Below are 23,961 nucleotides of genomic sequence, written 5' to 3'. Positions count from 1 at the left end.
GTTCACTGTGTGAATTTGATTCTCTTGAGATTTATGTACACATTACTTAAGACAGCTTTTCCCTCATACCTGCATATCCTTCCTTCCTGGGAAAAACATCATGGAAGAAAAAAATGTAAAAAAGGAGCACTTATTTTCTGGGTTAACACCAGGGCACATAATCTCACTCATAGAAGAGATATACGTAGTCAAACCTTTGAGGGGGATGGAAGCAGATAATTCACGCCACTTAAACCACACTTTTTTTTTTTAACATTCTCATCATTTTTCACATAATGCTGAAATAATAGAATACTGGAATTATTACACATAAAAGTAGAAGAGTCAAAATTTGTCTAGAAAAAGAGTTTCAATTCATGTGGCTGACTTGTAAGCCTGGACAATTGTACTTTTTGTAATACTATTTTTCTTCATAAAATTCTTTAGTTACATAACAACTATTAACAATTTAAAAGAAATATGAGAGAGCTTCTTTCAAAACAATAGATCCCCTTTTTGAATGATTGATGCAGGTTTCTCAACTTCAACTGGAGTCAATCAACAGAGATCCATAGCTATTCACAGCGCCCAACACTACAAAATCACTTTGGAATCTGAGTTTTATTTTGACACATAATAGTTGTCACATTGAAATTTCTTTAGCTTTTCTCTCCCTTTCATTAGATGCCTTTGTTAAGAGACAGAAATCTTAGCAACCACAGCTGGACCAAGTTCCCTTGGAACAGCTCTTTCTTCCAAAGAAATACACACAGGATTCATAAGGAAATAACTCTTTCCTCCCTCCTCCTCTTTCTCATCTCCCATCACCTTCCTCTGTCCTCATCTTTCTCCTCTTTGATAACCTGCATGATGACTTGGTTAAAAGAAGAACATTAAAGCCAAGAAGGTGTCAAAAGACACAGCAAAAATAAGACAGCATTTCATTTAAGTAAAACACTCCCTTCTTAATGGATTGCTCTAAAGTAAATGTTTTGAAGTAGATTTTGCTTCCTGTGTGCAAAGAAAAATTGATGAAGGTAAGAATGAAAGCGAGCATTTGAAAAGAGTTAAGCATTTTTTTTTTTTTTTTGCTTCAGCACTTAAAATTTTATTTCACATAAAATCTCAAATGTTTCCAAGAACATTCTGAAAACAAAACAGAACTATGGGTTTGGTCAGTGGATAAAATCATCTGCCATGCTGGCAATTATCAACTCATATATGGTGGTAGGGTGCTTTTATTGCAGCCCTCCCACCAAAACCAATAGGTTTAATTAGATGAGACAAATCTAACTGAATTGGTTTGGCTCCTGATTTTGGTTAGCACACTTTCATAAAAGTGAGGAATACCTGTATTTTATTTTTAAATCTGCAAAACAAAGAGAAATGTCTTGGTAAGAAATTTAAAGATGAATACAAAATATCAGTCAATAACATTTTAAAAGGAAAATATCCATCAATAATGGGAATAATTTACTTATCTTAAAAACAATTTCTTCCCTTGTTGTTTTCTCCATACACTTCCAGAAATCCAGTACTTTAGTTGATATATTTTAAAATCGCAGTGTACAGATAACTTTGTGAATTAAATTTGTCCTTATTTATCAGTCTAGCTCTATGAATACTTTTAAGCCTTAAAAAATTAAAGCTTATATTCAAGAAACCAATTTCCATGCACTTTCTTATTATCAGCACCCAGGAAGGAAGCAACATGAGCTGTGTGCACTGTATACTGCAGCAATGCAGAATTTGATTTGGCAAGCCGAAGATCCTGCATCTGTGGCACACATCATGGTAACCCTGACTGGCTTTTTCAAGAAAGAAATATTATCTCCTTTACATATGAAATCATCTTTCAATAATGAGATCATTTCAAATTACCCAAGAATGTTTATAAAGTCTACCCAGTGGATAACAAATCAGTACTGGGGATTGGTCCCAGTCCAAACTGGGTGACTGTCTCATAGTTTAGAAAATCCATAATTCTCAGTTCTAAATGCTTACTACTGATCAGTAGTTAATACCATCTGCCATATGTTAAATACTGGCAGTACCACAACAATTTATTAGTATTGGATAACAAAATATCACTCTTAAATTTTGTGATAAAATTTCTTATGTGTGTGATTAAAAAAACAATATTCTTTTGGAGGTAAATTATAATTTGGAACTAGATTTTCAAATACTACATAACTGGACTGTATTGCTCTGGTGCTAATAATTTTATATATAGATATGTGTGTGTGCAGCTACACCAATTTATACATATTTAATATTTTTTAAGTGAAAAAAGAAAAAGGATTCTTATGCATGTAACATAGGCCTAAATTTGGGAGAATTCAGCAAACATTTCTTTCCCCCTTAGATTATTAAGTCCATGAAGTCATTCTTAGTTGGTTGATTCTCTTTTGGCATTCAAGTCTGTGGTTGTTGTTACATTGACAATTTCTTTAAGACAATCTTACATTTAAGATATTACATCACATCAAATCACTAGCTAACAACATGACTTCTTGTGTATCAGAGTTATTGGAACAAGGCACTGAGCATCATATAAGATGGCACATGAATACAAAAGCTTGAAAACTTATTAAAGATTTGCAATTACTTTAAAGCAAAAAAAATGTTTATCATAAACAACTTGTACCTAACTTATACAAAAAAGCTTCATGATGCAAAATTGGCATTCTAGAAGAAAAGTAATTTTGAGGAATAATTTAACAATTTTCTAGATTCAAATTAACAAATCAATCAATATACATTGTCTTGCATCCATTAACTACTAAGGAAACACCCTTACTTTTCTATTATATCTTTACTTGAGAACCTGAAGCAATCTAACAGCTTCATAACGTTGTTTTCCAGATAAGATCAGTCTTGAAACTATTATTACCAAATAATTATCTCTAAGAATTGAATTGTTAGTTTTTTTGTTGAAATCCAAAATTTTAGTCTCCAGAAAATGAATTCTGCATTTATCAGGAAGAACTATCTGGGATTCTGATGGTAGCTGAATGTGTTCAGGACAATTTCAGGAACGAACCTCTGCTATGATATGTTAATGCTTTAATGTGTGAGTTTTCTTATGTGATCTGATTTTGGCAATTCCTTTTCATATTTTAGAATGATAGGATATATAAGGCTCAGTCAGCCTCTTTGATTCCTTTTGTTTTGCCCCAACATTTTCCTTAATGGGGAAAGAGGTATCAAATAACCCAAGAGAAGACCATAAAAATACATAGATGCACTGGCAAGGTATGGGACAGCCCAAGGCCCGTGTTTCTTTCTAAACTGCAAGACTCCATGATTTCCCAGTATTTTGATTCTACCTGCACTTTCAACAGTCATTTACAGCACCTCAGACGATAACATCTGGAGAGGGCCCAATCAATGAAGCAGAGAAGTAGTACACTCCCAACATCACAAAGTTGGCCTCTACAAAAGAGTAGAAAAACTTTGAGTTTTTTTTTTTAAAAAAAGAAAGGATAAAATTGACACATGGCTTCTAGCCTCTGGCCCTAAACCCAGAGGAAAAAGAAGGCAGGCAGGCCACCTGGTGCTTCCTCATTATGCTGACTAGATTGTTGATTTAGCCAGCTGTGCTTTGTTTTCCTCAATCATGACATGCTTGGCAAGTTCATCAGAATTAATTCCCAAGTTCTCTTTTAATTTGTTGAGCTCAAAGTCATGGAGAATCTTGATAGTCATTAACTTTTCTCGCTTGATTCTCTCCACAACATCTTTTGGAACATCAGGTATCATCCAGGCCAGCAAAAATTTAACTAAAAACACAACATGCTAGAGAAAATATAAAGGAAAGATTAGACACTGTTAGAGCTGTCACCTGTTCAGCAGAAAGTCTTTTTTTTTATTGCATTTTATGTTTTGGGGTACATGTGAAGAACATGCAAGATTGTTGCATAGGTACACACATGGCAGTGTGGTTTGCTGCCTTCCTCTCCTTCACCGATATCTGACATTTCTCCCCATGCTCTCTCTCCCCACCTCCCCAAGCCCATCCCTTCCCCACTTCCCCCCAACAGACCCCAGTGTGTAGTGCTCCCCTCCCTGTGTCCATGTGTTCTCATTGTTCAACACCCGCCTATGAGTGAGAACATATGGTGTTTGATTTTCCAGCAGAAAGTCTTTACAAGTCATTTCACTTATTTAAAAAACTGCTGAACATGTGAACATAAAAAACTTTCAAAACATATGAAGAAAGGCAAGCAAGAAGATACGGTCCCTGTCCTAGAACTTTCAAACAAAGATCACCATTAAACAAATAAATATATATTTAAGTAGGTAACTAGCAATATCCTAGTTGAAGAGGATTATTGAATACACTATTTTTCACTGCTCCCTTGTAAAAACCTGATAAAATATTTATAAAGGAATTCGACTCAAAAGAGTGAAAAAAGCTAACAGTTTAACTTTGAAATGGTAACGTGGTGACTGATAGTGAAAACTCAAAAGACAAAATCCAATTTTGTTTCAGATTGTCAGAAATGTTCAGGAAAGAAGGCACTAGGAACTTTTGAAGGTATTAGTGTGGGTTGGAGTTTAAAAAAGGGGATTAGATAAAAATTTGAATAAAGAGCACTTGAATTTTCGGAGCCTTTCTCTCATCTGTATCCAGGCATTCTTTTGCTTTTTACTAGACCCTGGAAGCAGCTGAAGAGTTTATTTTCTAAAGAAATTATACCATAAATCTGTAAATTCAGGGACACCAGATACAGATGAGGTATGAAAACATATTGAAAAAAATGTAAAAATGGTGAAATGCAGCATGATGAACTGTGAGCTTCTTAGTCCTCTCCGCTTTGCTCAGGTCTTAGACAACAGGCAGCCATGAAGTATCTCAACAGGCAGATTTGAGGGGTTTTCTCCAGGAAAAATAACTATTATGTAAAAGTAGAACTGTGAATGTCAAAATTTTATAAGGTGCCAATAAAAATGTCAGCTCACTACCTTATCAACCTACAGTGAAACCCACCAAGTGGCATACCTCCTGTATGCAGAAAAAGCTTAAAATCAGCTTTTCACTGCCACACCCTTAAACATGAGCAGAACCATGAAACACGTAGGAAAATCTCTGACATGAAAAAGCAAAAACAAAAACAAAAACCAGATATAAGGAAGAGAGCAAAAGAAAAAAGTAGAATTTTTTAGAAGTATTAATCTAGCTTTTCATAGAAGAGAATATAAATGATAATTAGAATTTCAAGCCAGGAAGTGTAATATCTGAATAACAGCAGTTCCAGAGAAACACAAAGAAAGAAAAATGTATCAAAGAAATTGTACCAGCAAATTTTCTCAACTTGAAGGGTAAGTACGTTTTTAGATCTAAGGGGCCCAATGAGTGTCTAAAACAATGAATATTGACCGATAGCAAAGAAGCCTCTTGTGAAGCTTCATAAAAGTGAGGCTAGTGAGAGAATCCTAAAACCATATTGATTTTTAAAATAGATAATAAATGAAGACTGGGGAGTCAGAAAAGTATTGCATTTTATAGCAACACTGGTAGCTGAATGAAAATGAAGCAATGTCTTCAAAATTTCAGGAAAACCAAAATAAAATTGATTAAAAATTTTTCAAGAAAAACAACTTTCAATTATAAATTCCATTCCAAATAATCACATGTAAGAAAAGAAAAAAAAATCAATATTCAGTTTCTCAAAAATTGACTGCCCCAAATTTTTCTCCAGAAAATTATTCGAAGATGTGCATCACCAAAATAAGCTGGTAAACCAAAAATGGGAGAAACAAATATAATCTTCCACAGAAGACAGGGTGAAGAGAAGGATGATACTTGGGTATAGCCTGGAGTGATTACAAAAAATTAATACAAGTTATAAATAAATTAAAAAGAATTCCTGATATAATTTACTGGCCAAAAGGTGATCTAAACTTCTGATGAAAATGTTAAAATGAAAGACTGATAAATTTATAATGAACTAAGAGACAGAGAGTGAGAATAAAAGCAAAACTATAACGAGAAATATGTTCAGAGTATAAGACAGAGATGTGACGAATATTTGGAAAGTCAAAATGTTTAAAACCTGACTATTGTATTTATATAAAATCTTTTATTCAAAAATCTAATGAGCAGAAATATTTTAGAGTTGAGAGTATCAAATATTGAAAACATAGAATTTAATGTATAAACCAGCAGGGTCTAAGGTGGCACTCTGTATCAAACACTTAACTATTTCTGCAGCAAAGTAAATGAATAAAGGCTACAAACTGCCTTAATTTAGATCATATATTGCTGCTAAATAAGTTATTGAAATAATTTCTGGTTCCTGACATTTCGAATTTCAGAATAAGACAAAAAATGTTTAATTTTTGAGCGGTAGGAGAAAGTTTTTTTTTCTCTCTCTCTCTTTCTGTGTGTGTGTGTGTGTGTGTGTGTGTGTGTGTGTGTGTGTGTGAGAGAGAGAGAGAGAGAGAGAGAGAGAGATCTGCCAAAGTAGAATGTCAGTAATTAACAGCTAAAAAATAATAAAAAAAAAACTGCAAAATGATATTCTTTTCCATACAAGGGTAACTATTAGAAGAGTAGGGTTACAAAATTGAAATGTTTACCTTTAGAGATTAGGATTTTAGGATAGGGAGGAATATTATGTATGATTGCTCTTTTTTTGCCATGCAAAACTACTTGATTTTTAAAATTGCATGAATAACCTTGATAACAATAAAAATAAATTAAACAGAATTGATTGGAATGACATGTTCTTGGGTTAGGATTGTCTTTTATTGGACTTTACTCCAGGGTGAAAAAGTGCCTTTCTTTATTTTTCTCTCCTGATCCGCCTTCCTGCCTTATGATTTGTATTACTCAATTTGAAACTTGGTCCAATACCACCTCTGTATTGGTTACCTTTCCTTGCATGCTTTATCTCTATAAGTACACTGGATATTCCACAAGAGAGGTAGCATAATATAGTAGACAGAGCATAAGCTTGGGAGTGAGACACATGTGGCATTGAAACCCAGCACTAATGTCAGTTGGTTAACCTTAGACCAGCTACTTATTTTTGCTGAGTCTCAGATTCCTTTTTCAAAGGTGAGTTATAAGGTCTAACTTACAATGTTGTCATGACTTAAAGCAGCTTCCGGAACTAGTAAATAACAGGTATTCCATCTGTGGGTTCTTTCCCCTTTTCCTGACTTCAGGGGAAAAAAACATATTTGTTTTTCTTTCCTTTTCTGTCACCAAGGAATCTTCAACAATAGTAAGTGAATAATAGGCAATCCGCTATACTGAGAATATCCCTAAGGTGCTTTTCATGACCACAAATACAATACTTTCTTCAAGACAATTTATTGAGATATTGCTAACTTTCTGATGAGAGGTTACGTTTAGAAATATCTGCCTAAAGAAAGAAGAGAGAAAGTGGAATGAAAGTTAAGAACAGCTTACTTCCATAACAATGATGAAGCTCATCTTGGCAGCAAGGACATGCCAGAATTGCATATTGTGAAAATATTTATTCTCATCATCAGGAGGATGTCTATAATCTCTGTACCTGAAAAGTGAAAGTAAATGAAAAAAAATAGTTATAGTTTCAACAAGAGCGACCTAATATAATTTATTTCTCTTAAGAAATTCTTCTAGTTGATCGAAAAATTGGGTCAAAGTAATTGATATTACGAAATACTTATCTTTCTTGTTCACATAAAGTCAGGATATATGCTACTTACGTGTGATATAGATCTAAGAATAAACAGAGAACTAAAATTTCTCTCCTGCCTTCAAAGACAGCTTCTCAAGTGAGTTACTCAAAATCTGCTGCTTCTACTTCCTCTTTTCCTACTCCTCGACACCCCCAGTCCTATCCTTCTCTCCTATCCTTAAATTGCAGGCATATTTTAATCCTTTGATTTGACTTTTCAAAAATAGGAATATTATCGGCAATTTCTATTTTCATGAAACACTGTTTCCTTTTGGCTGTTCCGATGCTGTATTGCTTTTTTAAAAAAAATACAATTCTGAAATTTTCCTAATGCTTAACTTTGTGAATTCATTCTCCTCTGTAAAGTCACTGGATACTAGTCCTCCTCAAAGATTTAGTCCAGCTGGGAGGTAATCACATCCAGAAATCTGACACCAGTAGCCATTCTCTTAATCAGAGTAGGCTATGATTTCACTCAAATATGTAATATAACAACATAACAATGTCTGCCTATCTTGCAATATTTTGCTCCTTTTTTTTTTGGAGTCTCAAATGAAACAGCTGGTTTAAGTAAAGGGGCCTCGATAAGCATGTGTGTGTGTATCTTTAAATGGTATGGCGAAAAGATATCATAGTACATGATACATGGAGTGTGGAAACAGTAGATTCGCACATAAAATTTCCTATTTCCTACACAGAATAAATCCTTTTAGTGGGATAGGTGGTGAGCTGATCATATTATAATATTGCTATTTCTCTCTTTCTCACTTTGTCTCTTTTCTGAGAACACAGATAATTTAAGTAACTTAAATGCACATACAACATGACACTGTTGTACGATCTACACATTACTGCAACTTTGGACTAAGGGGCACTTGCTGGTGACAAATCCTTTTGAAAAAATTTTAAATTATTGTTATCTTCACCCTTAATATTATCTTGGTTTTTGACAGTCTACCTTTTCAAATCTCAGTCAGGCAATGTGTGAATTCTAGAATGAATACACTTTATTTATACAGGATTTTTGTTGTCCTAAGAAATTCTTTTACATTGTAAGAAAAACATGAAGGGAATAGATAAGAAATATATTTAAAGGGCAAAATTAAAACCTAAACAAAAGGAAACCTGCAAGTGATGAAGTCTCGTTTTTCCGAGGGTGCAGTGTGGTTTGGAAAATCAGCTATCAGGAATACTGACAGGCTGTTATTGACATATCCTCTCATAGGCTGCGTGGCATTTGTTGAGTAAGCATAATAGTAAACTAAACGAGGAATGATGTCCGACGTAAATGCAACAATAAAAGCCTGAAGAACAAAAAAAAGAGAAAGTTCATGAGCTGCCAATTTAGTTTTAATAATGTCTGATTTGCAAATCTCTCAGTACCATAAGCTGTATGTTATTAAATGCTATTATAAATCAGAGTAATATGCAAATCTTTGTCCTGAAACATGAAACAGCTCATTTACAGTACGTGCTTAGTATTCCAGGATGTCATAGCTACAAAGTGTCTAAGTGGAGGCAGACCCAAATATATCTGTCTGCAAGAACCATGTTCTTTCTATCAAGCCCTGCTATTTCTGACATTTCTTATTGTTTCACAGAGTTCTACTCTCCTTACCAAATTCACTTTCTTAGACCAACTTCATGAGGTTGTACTGTGAGTGTGTGTGTGTGTGTGAAAGAGATTAAGAGGAAAGGAATGAAGAGCAGAATATCATGTTTGTAAAGTCCTCACAGTTCAGTGCAATTAATTTCAGTATTTGGTTTCATGGGAATGATATTTTCCCAACCTTTCCTAAGCTCTGGGATAGTATAAATAGCATATTTCTTTTAGGTTAGATAAGTCAATTAAAAACCATCTGGCTCTGGCACTTATATTTTTAGTGCTACGCTTTTAAAAAAACCTAATATAACTTATATGACTAATGGTTCATTCAGGTTTTCTATTACTTACTGAATAAATCTGGTAATTTTTGCTTTCTAAAAAAGTGGTCATTTCAAATATGCTTCCAAATTCATTGGCGTAAATGGGTACACAGCAGTCTCTCATACTTTCCTCAGTTTTACTTACTTTGTCAATTCAATAAACCAGCTCATGATTTACTTAGCAATTATATCGCTTTTTGTGTTTTCTAATTTGATTATTTCTGATTATACCTTTATTATTTTTTACTACTATTAAGTTGATTTACTTTTTTTTTGTTAGTGTCTTAAGTTATATACTCAGTTCATTTTCCAGTCTTGTTTTAATAATAAAAAAAATGCATGGCAAGAAAGTTTTCTGTAGTAGTGGTTTTGGCTCATTCCTACAGGCTTTCATTAAATTAGGCTCTCTCTGTGATTTTAATTCTGTTTTTTCTTATGTGAAGCCTACTTAAAAGTGTTAGATTTTCTTCTTTGATTATCTTATCATCAATATCAATTTTTAAAGTATTATTGTAGGTGAAAATACATTGTAAAAGTTACACTTTTAGAAATTTATTTTTCTTATATTTTAATAATTGTTTTATAAACCTAACAAGTAAATGTTTTATATTCTCTGTAGTATATAAATATAATCAATTTTAATTGTTTTATTCAAATACATTACACTGTTACTTATTTTCGGTCTACTTTGTCACATGCTGTGAAACTGTGTCATGATACTTTAATGAAAGTAATTTTATAATTTTCCTTGTATTTATAAGAGTTTACATGTCATAGGTTTTTCTATATTGGTTAGTGCATACCAATTTTGGAATGTTTTAGCTTTATAAAGTATTGCCACGATGAAATCAATGTAAAGATTAAGCATCATTCACATCTCTCCATGGTCCCACAAATAAAATGAAATACAAAGTCACCCCATCGAAATAGATTCACTTACATTAGTTGCAACAGAAAGGACAGCCATCCCATAAAGAATGTCTTGCCAAACACCTATGCTATGAGCTTTAGAAGCTACAGTTCTCCTGTATTGAGTGGTAAGTTTCCAGGCATCCACTCGAATCTCTACAATATTATTTATGAGAGCAAGAAGAGGAGCCAAAGGAAAAGAGGCCACAAATAGTGTAACAAATCCAAATTGAATAACTGTAGAGAAAAGAAAAAGGCATGAACTCATTATTGTGAAGGAGAAAGATGGGAACACCCTCCCCAAATCCTGCTACTTCCTTCATTTTGGAGTGATCCACACCAATACAACAATCCAGGCTTCTGTCAGTCTGTTCACTTCCTCCTCTCCACAGGAGACACAGTGACTTATCTGCTTGCTAGAACTGGAAGGAGAAACTGGGCATTTCCTTCTTTGTTCTTCTGCTAGAGATATGCTTGTTAGAAGAATCTATTCCTCTTTGCCTTTTAGTATGGGCTAAGTTTAGGTTTATGCTGGTCTAGTCTTTACATTTGTATTAGCAATTTAGTGAGGTAGCCAAGTTTTTCTTTCTTGCTAGCCCATCTACTTTTTGAGATCAGGCATGATGACTGATTCATTTGTATATTTCCAGCAGCCAGCTCTGTGTGTGCACACGTGTGTGTGTGCGTGTGTGCACCAGCAAAGGAAATACACATTTTCTAGAATAAGGACTTCGTTAAGGTCTTGATTCTCCTTACTATCATGACATCTTTCTAAATAAATTTTATTCTCCCTCCTCATTAAGACTCAACAGAGGACTACATCTGTGTAAGCTGGCTTATCTCCACACTTTTATTCTGTTTCCAACAATGTTTGGGGTAAAAGAACCTATGCATCTGACAGCCCATGCTTCCCACATGATTAAATTTTTTTTAAAAATGGCATTTAATGAAAACGGCTTTTCATTAAAGGAGAAAAGAAAACATTTTTGTTATACCTATATTTTTAAATAAATCTCAAATGTTTCTGGATTTTACCTTGTCTCATCTGACTGACTCAGTCTTGTTATCAAGTAAAAAAATACATATTGACTTCTTTTTTTTCTCCTGCTTTCTTTACCTAACTTACAAGGTAGAAAATGAAGAGAAAGTATTATGTAGAAGCAGTATTAATGTTCTAGGTTCACATCTCATATCTTTACCTAAAATCTTTGTGATCCATAAAAAATTTATTAACCTATCCAGGTTTCAGAATCCTCAACAACAAAATGTGTAGAATAATGAATACTCTGGAGAATTGTTTCAAAATTACAGATAATATATAAAGTTTTCAGAATAAACTAATTATGTCTCAACAAGTGGTATACAATCTTATGAAACCTTTATTTCAACTTTTAAATTTTGGTAATAATCTCTGATGCATATATGTGCAAACTCATATGAAACTTACACAATTAATTAAAAATTACAGCCTTATCACTTTATAAAGCAAAGACTATCAATTTTACAAAGACTTGTGTAAAACATCTATTTGTTCTAAATTTGAATTTCAATCCATGTATTACATATATGTATTACACTAGAGAAGCATGAAGAGTTTTGGCTCATCTCATATATTCTACCATGGTTTTATGGGCCTTGAGGATATGTTAAGAAAATCATTTTCCTTAATTCTATGAGAGAAACAAAGAAAATTGCTTGAGAGAAAACACTCTGAGCAGACTATAAGCAGTGCCCAGAAAAATCACTCTGAAAGTTGCACCTCAAGGGTTTCTTCTCTGTTCAAACCTTGCAATGTTTTGGATGTTTCTTGTGTTCAGCTGTATTTCCTTTACATAACTACTTTTAGCCTTTTCAGTCTCACAGAAAGGACATACACTAATTGCAAGTCAAATCCTGGAAATGTTTTCCAAGCAACTTATTCTCTCTTTGAGCTGTCACTGAGGCAAACAAATGGAGAAATAGCCATCAAAGCTAATTTGAGGTGGGTATTAAAAAAAGACTCCTACTTAATTTGGTTCAATAACATTAACATTGAACTGATAGGAATTATGTCTCCGAAATTGGTGTTTTGAAAGTAAACTTCATTATGCAGTCTATTTGGTGGGACAGGGAAATAAGGAACAAATCTTCCTTACATCACTCCATCCATCTTTTTTTGCCAACCAACCAATGATTTATTGAACACCTACCAGGTGCAAGGCAGAAATATCAAGAGCTGAAAAATCACGCATTCATGATGACTCTATGTTTCAGAACAGTGATTTAAAATTACCTGTTTCTAAGTACTCATAAAAGAGCCCAAGGGGTCCAAAACTTTCAAGGTCATGATCCTGCTCCCATCGACTATACAGCTTCTCAGAGTTTGTCCGAGCTTTTCGGCGTCTCCACCAATTCAAAGCCAAGCTGTTGGAAGTGATAAAAGTAAATATATGAAATAGAACTAAAAAGAAAAAGATCAGAGAATCAGAGTGTTAGATCTGGAAACTGGCAGAAATGAGAGGTTAAATAAGATCACAGAGCAAAGAGAAATGACTCCAGCCAAAGGGAAAATCAAAATCTGGTATTATTTTCATGACTTGTGCAAAGTTCTTTATTAGGGTAACTGAGAAAATAAGACAATCCTGACTCTGTTCAGAGAAACATATTTACTCACAGACAGTTTGGCTAAATTATAAGTGGAGGGGAAGCTTATTACTAAGACCACTTACAATCCTGATGCTGTCATGAAACTCAGAAGAAAATTTGAACAAATATGAAATTGATAATAGGAAATGACTTATATAATGTGAAAATAAATGCAATAATATTAAACAAAATTTTAACCAACTGAATTTATGCTATATGGAAATATATCATAATAATGTATTACTTTTTTTAACAAGAAGAGGCTGTGTTTTTTTTAAAAAATAGCATATATATATCACATTGAATGGTTTAAGGTGAAAAATATAAAATCTCAATTGATGAAGAAAAATGCATTTGTTATATTAAGCATGTATTAAAACCTGCTCAGGAAAGAAAAGTAGAAACAGAAAAAATATTACTTAAATCTAATAAAAAATATCTACTAAAATCCTAGGGCAAATATTCTTTCTTTTCTTTCATTCTCCTTTCCTTTATTTTCTTCTCTTTTCCTTTCTCTTCTTCCTTTCTTTTTTTTTTTCTTTTCTTTTTTGAGATAGGGTCTCACTCTGCCACTCACGCTGGAGTGTGGTGGTGCCATCACAGCTCACTGCAGCCTCAACCTCCTGGGCTCAAGTGATTTTCCTGCCTCTACCTCTCAAGTAGCTGGGACTACAGGCATGTGCCTCCATGCCTGATTAATTTTTAAATTTTATTCTGTGGAAATGAGATCTTGCTTTGTTGCCCAGGCTGGTCTTGAACTCCTGGGCTCAAGCAATCCTCCCTCCTCAGCCTCCCAAAGTGCTGGTATTACAGGTGTGAGGCAATGCACCAGGCTGCAAACATCATTCTTGATTGGGAAAAGTCAGAAGCATTGCCTTTAGAATCAAGAACAAAATAAGAATGTGCATGACCATATTCAAGATTACTGGAGATCTTAGTAAAATAAAATGAGAAAGGCAAAACAATTGGAAATAAAGGAGAAATCTGTGATTATTAACAGTTATGTGATTGTCTTAATAGAAAATCCAAGTGAAGTTAGACAAAAATGATTAGAAATAACATTAGGATTTATTAATATATTTCATTCCTGTACACCCACAATACCCAAGTAGAAAACATATATTTAAAAAAATATTATTTACAATAGCAATTAAAAACTACCCAGAAATAGACATGAGAAAAGATTTATAAGCCCCATATTTAAAAGTTTAAAATCTTTATTTGAATTCACTAAAGTCCAATTTAAATGTTCATGAATAAGAAGACTTGGTATTATAAAAAAGTCAACTGTTTATATTAAAACAATTAAAATATAATTTCAATGAAAGAGCCAAAATATTTTTCATGTAAAATCTGACAAGATATTTATAAATTTATATAGATTGCTAAAAAAAACAAGAATAGCCAAGACAGTTCTACGGATAAAAAGTAAGTTGATAAATGTAGCCCCACCAGATATCAAGACTTATAAATCTGTATTACTTAAGAGATTGTAGTACTCTATTCACAAGGGCAAAGACATGGAATCAACCTAAATACCCATCAATGGTAGGGTGGATAAAGAAAATGTGGTACATATACACCATGGAATGCTAAGCAGCCATAGAAAAGAACAAGATCATGTTCTTTGTAGGAAAATGGATGGAGCTGAGGGCCACTGTCCTTAGCAAACTAATGCAAGAACAGAAAAACAAATACCACATGTTCTTACTCATAAATGGGAGCCAAATGATGAAAACACATGACCGCATAGAAGGGAACAGCAGACACTAGGGCCTATCAGAAGGTAGAGTGTGGGAGGATGAAGAGGATCAGGAAGAATAACTAATGGGACTAGACTTAATACCTGGCTGATAAAATAATCTATACAACAGACTCCCATGACACAAGTTACTTATGTAAGAAACCTGCACATGTACCTCTGAACTTAGTTTAAAAAAAGAGAGAGAGAGATTATCGTACTTCTGCAGGGATAAACAAATCTTGGGATAGAATGGAAAACTAGAAATAGCTTTGCAGTGGGTATAATTCTAGATAGTATTTATATGGCATGTAGATAGTGTTTACATGGCATAAAAGGTATTGTAGAAAATAATGTATGTAGATGAATAGTAGTGTAGGTGATAGTAGGAAAAGGAAACTTTTCAATAAATCATAATATTTTATACAAATATATAGTTTATACAGATATATACATATATATGTAAAAAATAGATTTGTACCTCATATCAAACATACAAATCCTGTCCATATATATTAAGAATTTGAAAATGAAAGACAATAATGTTAAAGTGTATAAAACATTTAGAAGTAAGTATATGAAAATATCTTTGTGTATGTGTGTGTATTTCCATATAACTTTTTATCAGTACGTCTGCATATTCAGTATTTTGCCTAGGACCTTACTTTGGGCATAACTTTAACCAGTATAGTAAATAATAATGAAAATGTCTTATAATCTTGTGTAGGAAAATATTTCTTTTAAAGTTACATAATTTTGTTTATCTAAAGCAGTGGTTTCCAACTGGGAGTAATTTTGCTCACAATGACACAATTGCACTGTCTCGAGATATTTTGGTTGTCACAACTGGGGAAAGATGGGTTACTGGCATCTAGTGGGTACTATCCAAGGATGCCGTCAAACATCTTACAATGCAAAAGATGACTAGCACCCCCACAAATAAGAATTATGTCAATAATTCTGTGGTTGTGAAACTGTGACCTAAACATACTATTAAAAAATAAAAAATAAAATTCATGTCAGAATAAAATATTTTCAACATATATTACCAAAAAAGAAGCAAACAAACAAAAGCCAGTAACCAGAAGTTTAAAAGTATACATACAAATCAATTGAAAAAAGATCGACAAGTAGGAAAACGGTTAAACAACATGAACAAGCATTTAATTGAAAGCGAAACAAATATGGCTGAAAATGCTTATTTATGTTATTAATCAGAAAAATGCAAAATTAGACCAAAAGAAGATATCATTTATTACCCTCAGTTGGCAAAAATTAATAAGACAATATGAAGTACTGTAGTAAATGTGGATTAAGAGGAAGAATTATATGTTGCTTATACTCAAGCCAGACACAAAGAGCAAAAAAGAATGTAAAGAGGAAAAGCACCTGAGATTTCTGAGACAATAATCAAACACAGGAGCATACTATAACTGGAGTTACAGTGGAAAAGAGATCACCTAGTTCAAGAAAGAGAATATGGCTAGAAATTTCAGAAACTCTTTCATGGGCCTCATTCCATTTATAAATTCTTCAATTCTGACATCCATAACCATTATCTTAAAGTGTATATAATCGCTTATTTGGTTTCATAAAATATAGTTTTGTCTATGATCCATTTTTAGTTCATTTTTGAATGAGGTGTAAGTTTCACCTAGAGTTTTATTATTTCGCATGTGGGATGTTCAATTGTTCCAATGCCATTTATGAAAAAGTCTACTCTTACATCAATGAATTGTTTTTGCACCTCTGTCTTAAATAAAATGGTCACACTTGGCTAGAGCACAAATTTCTGCAATATCTGTTTCTACAATCTCTACTCGGTTCCATTGGTTTCTATAACTACCCCATCACCATCCTACATTGTCTTGATTAATATAGTTTGCAGTGAGCCGTAAAATTGAGTAGGGTAATTCCTATAGCTTTATTCTTCTTTTATCATACTTCTTGGGTTATTTTAGTTCCTTGGCCTTTCATATAAATTTTAGAATCCACTTGTCTATACCTATAAAAATCCTGCTGATATTTTGATTAGAATAACAATAAATCTATATGTATCAATTTGGAGATAACTGGCCATTAACATGATAATTCTCTCCATTTATATAGTTTTTAAAATTTCATCAGGATTTTGTAGTTCTCCCCACGCAAATCCTATATGATTTTAGATTCTACCAAATTCGTTCATTTGTTTGGAGCTAACAGATTCTGTGCTAACCAATGTCTCTTGTATTCTGTACCCTAGGCTTTTCATGTCTAAAAACGTCTTTACCAGCACTTTAAATAATAGCTAATCTGGTTCTAGAAATAAAAGGAAAACATTATTTTCACTGAGAACCTTGAAAATACTATCTTTTGGCATCCAATATTATTGATGAGAAACTGATGATAGTGTAGATGACATTCATCTGAATAAAGTTAATATTTTTCTTCTGAAAGATTTTAAATATTGTCTGTTTATCTTTGGTGTTCTGTAGTTTCACCATAATGAATTGGGGTGTGAATTGAATTCTATTATCTTGAATTGAATTCTAATATCTTGATTCATACTCAGAATTTGTTTCCATTTCTGAAACTCATGTTTTTCCTCATTTTTGAAAAATGTTCAGCAATTACTTATTCAAATATTTTTTTTTTCCTTCACCATTTACTCAATTACCTTTTTCTGGAAATACTAGTAAATTAACGTGGAAGCCTCTTAATCTAACACACCCATACTTTATTTTTATTAAATGGCATATATTTGTTACACTATACAATGTAGGAATTTCTCACTATTATTTTCCAATTCGCTAATCCATTCTTCAACCGTGTCCAGGGTGGAATCAAACTGTGGAATTTTCCCATCTATTGTACTCATTATTTAAAGTATAATCTTTCATTTATGTGTAATTTCTTCCATTTCATATTCACTTACTCTTATTTCATTTCTATCAGTTTTTATTTAAAGATTTCTTGATCTGTTTTAACGACAGCATCACCTTCCATTATGTTATTAGTATTGTCAGCATCATTTTTTAAGGGCTTTGCCAGAATGTTCTAGTTAGAAATATCAGGTGGAGTAAGTTCACTTTCTAGTAACTGATTTTATTCATAGCCTTTGTAGCATTAAACATTATTACGTTTTAGAATTTTGGTTGTTAGGAAGGCTTAGGCTTTTTTTGTTGTTGTTATTAATTTGCTTCTTCTTCCTCTCCTTTTTTAAAATTCTTTTACCTCGCTGTCTTTTGTCTCTCTCCCTGTCTGTGCACATGTATACCCCATCTTCTGTTTGGTTTAGGTATTGTCTCCATTCAGTCCCCTGGGTCCTCAATCTAGAGCTAGAACTGAAAATAAAATCTGGGGGCCAAGCACAGTGACTGATGCCTGTAATCCCAGCACCTTGGAAGGCCAAGGTGGTGGATCACCTGAGGTCAGGAATTTGAGACCAGCCTGGCCAACATTGTGAATGCTAAAAATACAAAAAATACTTAAAAAAAAAAAAAAAAAAAAAAAAAAAAAAAAAGCTGCGTGTGGTGGTGGGTGCCTGTAATTCTACTCACTTAGGAGGCTGAGGCAGAAAAATTGCTTGAACCAGGGAGGCAGAGGTTGCAGTGAGCTGAGATTGCTTGCATTCCAGCCTGGGCGACAGAGTGAGACTCTCAAAAAAATAAAAGTTTGGAGCTATTTCCCTTATGAATGTGGTATATCAAAGCATGAAACTAGAAGGTTAGGCTCACATTTATTAGCATTTGTAAGGATAAGTCTGTGTTCTTCTTTTGTTAGAACTTGAAGTAGAGCCCTATGTGGCACTATGTAATCATGTATATACTAGAGATGGGAAGGTGCAGGGATGATGTTTTCAATCTTCTTTCATGAGTAAGAGAATAAACTCAGTCTCTGGCTTCCAGGGCTGTTACACTGGATAGTACCTGTCTTAAGTGGAGCACTTTTACTCCACTTTATATTGCATGACAAACCCTGACACAGTTATTTCCCAACTAGGAACCCTGTAGGAACATAGATTTATGATTTTATAATTCTTTCTCTTTTTATCCATGACAAATGTTCATCTACTATTTGAAATAAACTGTCAGTTTAGTCTTCTCTTTTTAGAATGTATTCATTATTGCTGTGTTTTGATCAGAGAGGAATCTTTCATGTATTGACCTGAAAGTCTCCATCATTTCATATACAATCTATTTTTATGCCTAGATTACATGACACAGGGATATTTTTACAAAGTTCACCTTTTAGTAATATTCAGAAATAATGCACAGCATGTAGAATAAACTGCAGAGGATATAGCATTTAGATGTCCCAGTAAAATCTTCACAGGAGACAGGAATAAATAATCCCTCAACAAAGGGCAAAGTAACAAAAGTACATATTTAAAATATTGTATTCAATACATTGTATTGTACTTCATAAATATGTATAATTATTATTTGTCAGTTAAAAAAATTTTAAAAGCCTTGCTAGCCATGGAACCAAAAAATAAATAAATAAAAATAAGAGTTTATATTACCTTAATGCAATCTTCACTGTTGATTAAAAATAAAGTTTTCCTTTTGGCTTAACCATTTTCTAACAAAGGCACCATGATAATTAAACAATTTCATCTTTTTCCAGAGGAAATCTTTCATGGTTACTTAAATAAAAAGTTTGCGAGTCATACATACGGATAAATGGCTTCTTTAATGTTTCCAAAAATCTGTTTCCCTGTCATTATAATGGTCAACTGAGTTGTCAATTCTATAAGACAGCCTCCAGGATCACACTAGTCAGAAGCGAGAGGGGAGAAAACAGAATTGAATGATCAAAAATTCAATTTTGCAACAACTAAAGAAAACTCTAAGCCATAAGATTAGGATCTCAAGGTTTTGGTTGGAAGGAATAAGGTATATTTAGCCCAATAATTCCAAACATAATCACAGAGCAGTGCCAGGCTAGCTGCATTAGATTCATCTGTAAACTGTGAAACACACAGATTTCTGGGTCTCATTCTTAGAAAATTCTAAGTCTTTATATCTGTGTTAGGAGTGGGAGTTGGTATGTTCTCCATTCTGCATAATTTGGAAACCATAAATCTGTTCTAACTCAATTACCCATAGTGGAACCATTTATACAGAGAGTAATCATTCTTCCTTTGCAGGAAACTTTCAGGAAGAAAGAACTTATGTCATTTTATAGCTCATATTTTACTACCAAACCATAGGCATGATATAACTTCTTGCTCAAAATAAACTGAGAAGTTTATCAAATGAGAGGATTCATCTGTGAATAATACTCTCTGTGGACAGAGTCAGTGTCTAGGTATCTTTTGCAAAATTTTAGCATCTGAATCAGTGCTTGGCAAACAGAAAGTGGTTAATATGAGTATGGAAGATGCACACCTCACCTCTCAAGGAAATTCTTACCTCTTCACCTCTCCACTCATTAAATAAATATGTGTATCTTCCAGGATAGCCTACAAACTTTCCTTTAAAAAAAGCTACGTAGAAGCAGGCTGAGTAGAAATTTACAAACTGAAACAGGAACATTTTCAAGGTTAGACTGCTCTCGTACTCCTGGTAAGTTCGAGGAATTTCTGTTAAAAAAAAAAAAAATGGTTTAGCACATCTTCTTATGTTCCCTTGAACTCTGTACTACCTGGGACAAGTGAACATCCAGTCGCATCATTCTGAGAGCCTATAGCATGTGCCCTATTCTGGCAATAGTAGGCCAATATTAAATAACTATGGATTTGTGCTGGACTTTCTCTTATTTTTTATTAAACTAATCACTGGAAAAGCCTAGGAGGCTGTTGTTTCTACAGTCAGAGAGACAGGATTCTTGTCTTGGAGTTACATAGAATGTGAAATTCAAACCCATATGATATGGTTTGGCTCTCTGTCCCCACACAAATCTCATGTCAAATTGTAATTCCTATGTGCCAACAGAGGGACCTGGTGAGAGGCCATTGAATCATGGGGGCAGTTTCCCCTATGCTCTTCTTGTGGTATGAGTGAGTTCTCAAGTAAACTGATGGTTTTAAAGTGTAGCACTTACCTATGCACTCTCTCTCTCTCTCCTGCCACCTTATGAAGAAGGTGTTTGTTTTCCCTTTGCCTTCCACTATGATTGTAAGTTTCCTGAGGCCTCCCAAGACATGTGAGCTGTGAGTTAATTAAATCTCTTTCCATTACAAACTACCCAGTCTCAGGTAGTATCTTTATAGTAGTGTGAAAACAAATTAATACACCAAATAAGACTGAAGAATCTTATGCTCATCTCCAAACATTATCTTCTATCCTATAAGCACATCAGATCTCATCTGCTTACAATCATGTTTAAACAAAGTAAGCTCATGCAAAAGGAGGGATGATTTTCAACAGAATTGTGTTGCCTTCCCATGAATTAAAAGGCTGTATTAATTCTGAAAACAATGTAATCAGCAAATAGTAGCAGGAACAGTACACATTTTCCCTCTCCTTTACTTAAAATGCATGATCATGATCTATCATTTAATGAATTCTAAAGATAAGAAAATATTAAATTATCTTCACCCTACAATAGAGGCTCATGAAGAACAAAAGAATAAAAAAGTATGTTTTCCTGAGCTGATGATCTCCCAGTATAGCATGAGCTGATCCAGCCAAATCATGTTATTTCCAGCAATACTGGAAGAGTATTACAAATTATTTTAAAGACAGAGATAACGCCTCCATTTTAGTGAAATGTAGCTGTATTCCTACAAAACCTGTAATGTATTGAATGACTTTTTTTCCCACTGAGAAAAATGGTGAGTTTTTAGGTGCTTTTTAAAAGCAATTTATCTGCTGTGATTTTCTCACTGTTCCTAGCAGAGAAAAGTAAATCTGAGAGAGAACTCCAAATTTGAAAAAGTATATAATGAAAGTCTCATCTCAGTACCCATTCCAGTGCTGACTGAAGAATGTGCTCTGTTCTTGGCATTGGCCGTGATATCTACATACCACAGATTCAAAGGTGCTTGATCCCTGGAAAGAGCACTCAGAGAAGAGTCTGATGCCTTGAGTCTCCAACTTTGATCTTACTGTTAACTTGCTAGGAAAAAGGGTAGAAGTGACTGTGCTCTGTGCTGCTTTACCTAACTCAATCTCTCACTTAACCTGTGGCCCCTTTCACTTTCCCCCAGGGCTTTAAGTAAAAATTTTAATATTTTAACAAGAAAATAATCCAAGTTCTAAGAGATGGCAGTTAGAAAAGCACTAAAATTTAGATTTATTTAGGAGAAGCCGATTGTTCTGTTTTTCTCAAGAGAGCTTCCAAAATCAATACTTTCTAAGAACCACATACATGAAATAAAAATTATCCGTGTCTTCAATAAAGTGAAGATTTTACTTAGGATTCAACTAGATCCACCAAGGGAGAATTAAGACAAAAATACTCAAAAAGATATAGAGTCCAAATGCTTTTAGTTTCCAGTTCTTTTTGCTGCTTCCATTATAATGGACCTTGAATGTGGCTCTTGGATGATTTTGAAATAGCAGATATGGGTCTACCTACAGAGAAAAACTGCCTTAAAATGTGCCCTTTGAAAATGAACTCCCGGGGAGTGCTCCAAAATAGACACATAGCATCAATATGAATCATTCTTCAGAATCACACTGATGATTTGGCTAGCTTACCCATTTTCGTAATCCAGGCAGATATCCTTTCATAAAAGAAATTCAAGATCAAGATGACTATAAAGTTCAAGCACGATCCTGTGAGTGATGTAGCTATCTGAGGAGTAAGGAAGCTTTTGACCTGCTTTAAGGATGCATCACTTTCCATGAAACTAGCAAATGTGGCAAAGACTGACAGGCGGTACACAATTACAGCTACCATACTGGCGACGACAAGAGACATCTGGGGAAAAAAAGCAAAGTACTGCTATTTGGGTCTCTGTATCTCTGTTATGAATACATATCTAACACATTGATTATTCTGTTCATCTCATATGAAGTTTAGTAGGTCTCATGTGCAAAGAAAACTAAGTCAGTCTCTCTTGCCATAGATGGCAAGATATGAACACTGGCAAGGTAAAAGGGTTAGAGATAAGGCATGTGGTAGCTGCTGGTTAAGTCTAAAACAGAAATGTATTCATTCTCATCCTCTAGGCTCATCCTCTAGCAGGGAGTGACAAACTATAGTAGAAGGCCAAATCCTGCCCATGGCCTTGGCTGCTCTTATATGGCCCTTCAGTTAGAAATGTTTCTTTGAATTTCTAAAGGTTATAGAGAAAAATAAAGGCAATTATGATCCAGAGCTATATGTACCCACAAATCCAAAAATATATCTGGCCCTTTCACAGAAGATGTTTGCTGACCCATACTCTAGGTTGAAGCTAAACATGTAGAATCAAGATCACTTACTTTCTGAAGAAAAATACATGTCAATATTGTATTTCATTTCTCCTCAGAACGTTGCCATTAGTGCTCTAATATGCCTGGTAGTTTAGAAATTTATATAGATTCTGTACAAATTTTATATACTTCCCATATTGCAAAAGCATGAAGATGGCTTTATATCAATCATTAGAGAACTTTATTCTAAAAGTTGAGCAAGTGAGTCAAATTAAATAAAAACTAGTAATCAAAAACAGAATAAATTTCTGGGGACATACTCCAGAAGATTTCTCAAAAGAGTCCTGAATTGATAATTCTCCCCATTTTATGTTATCACATCTCCTCAACGATTATTATTTAATCTAAGAAAACTCATTTCTACTGTTTTAAAATGTGAAAATAATAGACTTAACAAGAAACGTTAAAGATACAGGATTTATGGACTGGTGAGTCTAAACTATAGTCTACAACTGTCAATCATTTTTATTTCAACATGCTAACCCCTCAGAGGGTAACACTGGCTCTTTTCCTAAAATTAAATGCTAACCGTTAAGAGGGAACAAATTTGGAAAAGGAACAGCAGGAAATAAAGTGGAAATAAAGATAAATTAATTATTTTTCTAAAAGTAACCAAAGAGTCTGGAATGAGAGTAAGTTTGTTATTCTGTCCTGATTTCAAGTGATCACGTAAATGAAATGCCGTGAGGCAAGGAGAAATAGGTTTTAAGCTAAAGTACCTCCCTTTCCCTGAGATCTTTTCCCAAAGTTTAAT

General features: G+C 33.7%; 1 protein-coding gene across 4 annotated transcripts in view; it reads right to left on the bottom strand.

Moving 5' to 3' along the window:
* Positions 1-229: 229 nt before the first annotated feature.
* ANO5 (anoctamin 5) overlaps positions 230-23,961 on the bottom strand; it is a 95,520-nt gene continuing 71,788 nt past the window's right edge. For all 4 annotated transcript variants that reach the window (XM_003919922.4, XM_074401241.1, XM_010329705.3 and 1 more), the window contains 8 exons: positions 22,488-22,710; positions 20,256-20,425; positions 19,518-19,615; positions 12,763-12,893; positions 10,522-10,727; positions 8,781-8,959; positions 7,403-7,508; positions 230-3,777 (listed from right to left, as the gene is read on the bottom strand). In XM_003919922.4, the coding sequence (XP_003919971.3) occupies positions 3,556-3,777; positions 7,403-7,508; positions 8,781-8,959; positions 10,522-10,727; positions 12,763-12,893; positions 19,518-19,615; positions 20,256-20,425; positions 22,488-22,710 (1,335 nt within the window). In that variant the 3' untranslated portion in view covers positions 230-3,555. The remainder of the gene's footprint in view (positions 3,778-7,402; positions 7,509-8,780; positions 8,960-10,521; positions 10,728-12,762; positions 12,894-19,517; positions 19,616-20,255; positions 20,426-22,487; positions 22,711-23,961) is intronic.

This window comes from Saimiri boliviensis, chromosome 6 (assembly GCF_048565385.1).
Source record: "Saimiri boliviensis isolate mSaiBol1 chromosome 6, mSaiBol1.pri, whole genome shotgun sequence".
Taxonomy (NCBI): Eukaryota; Metazoa; Chordata; class Mammalia; order Primates; family Cebidae; genus Saimiri; species Saimiri boliviensis.
The sequence above is the reverse complement of the archived record's forward strand: the minus strand, read 5'-3'. Positions and strand labels throughout refer to the sequence as shown.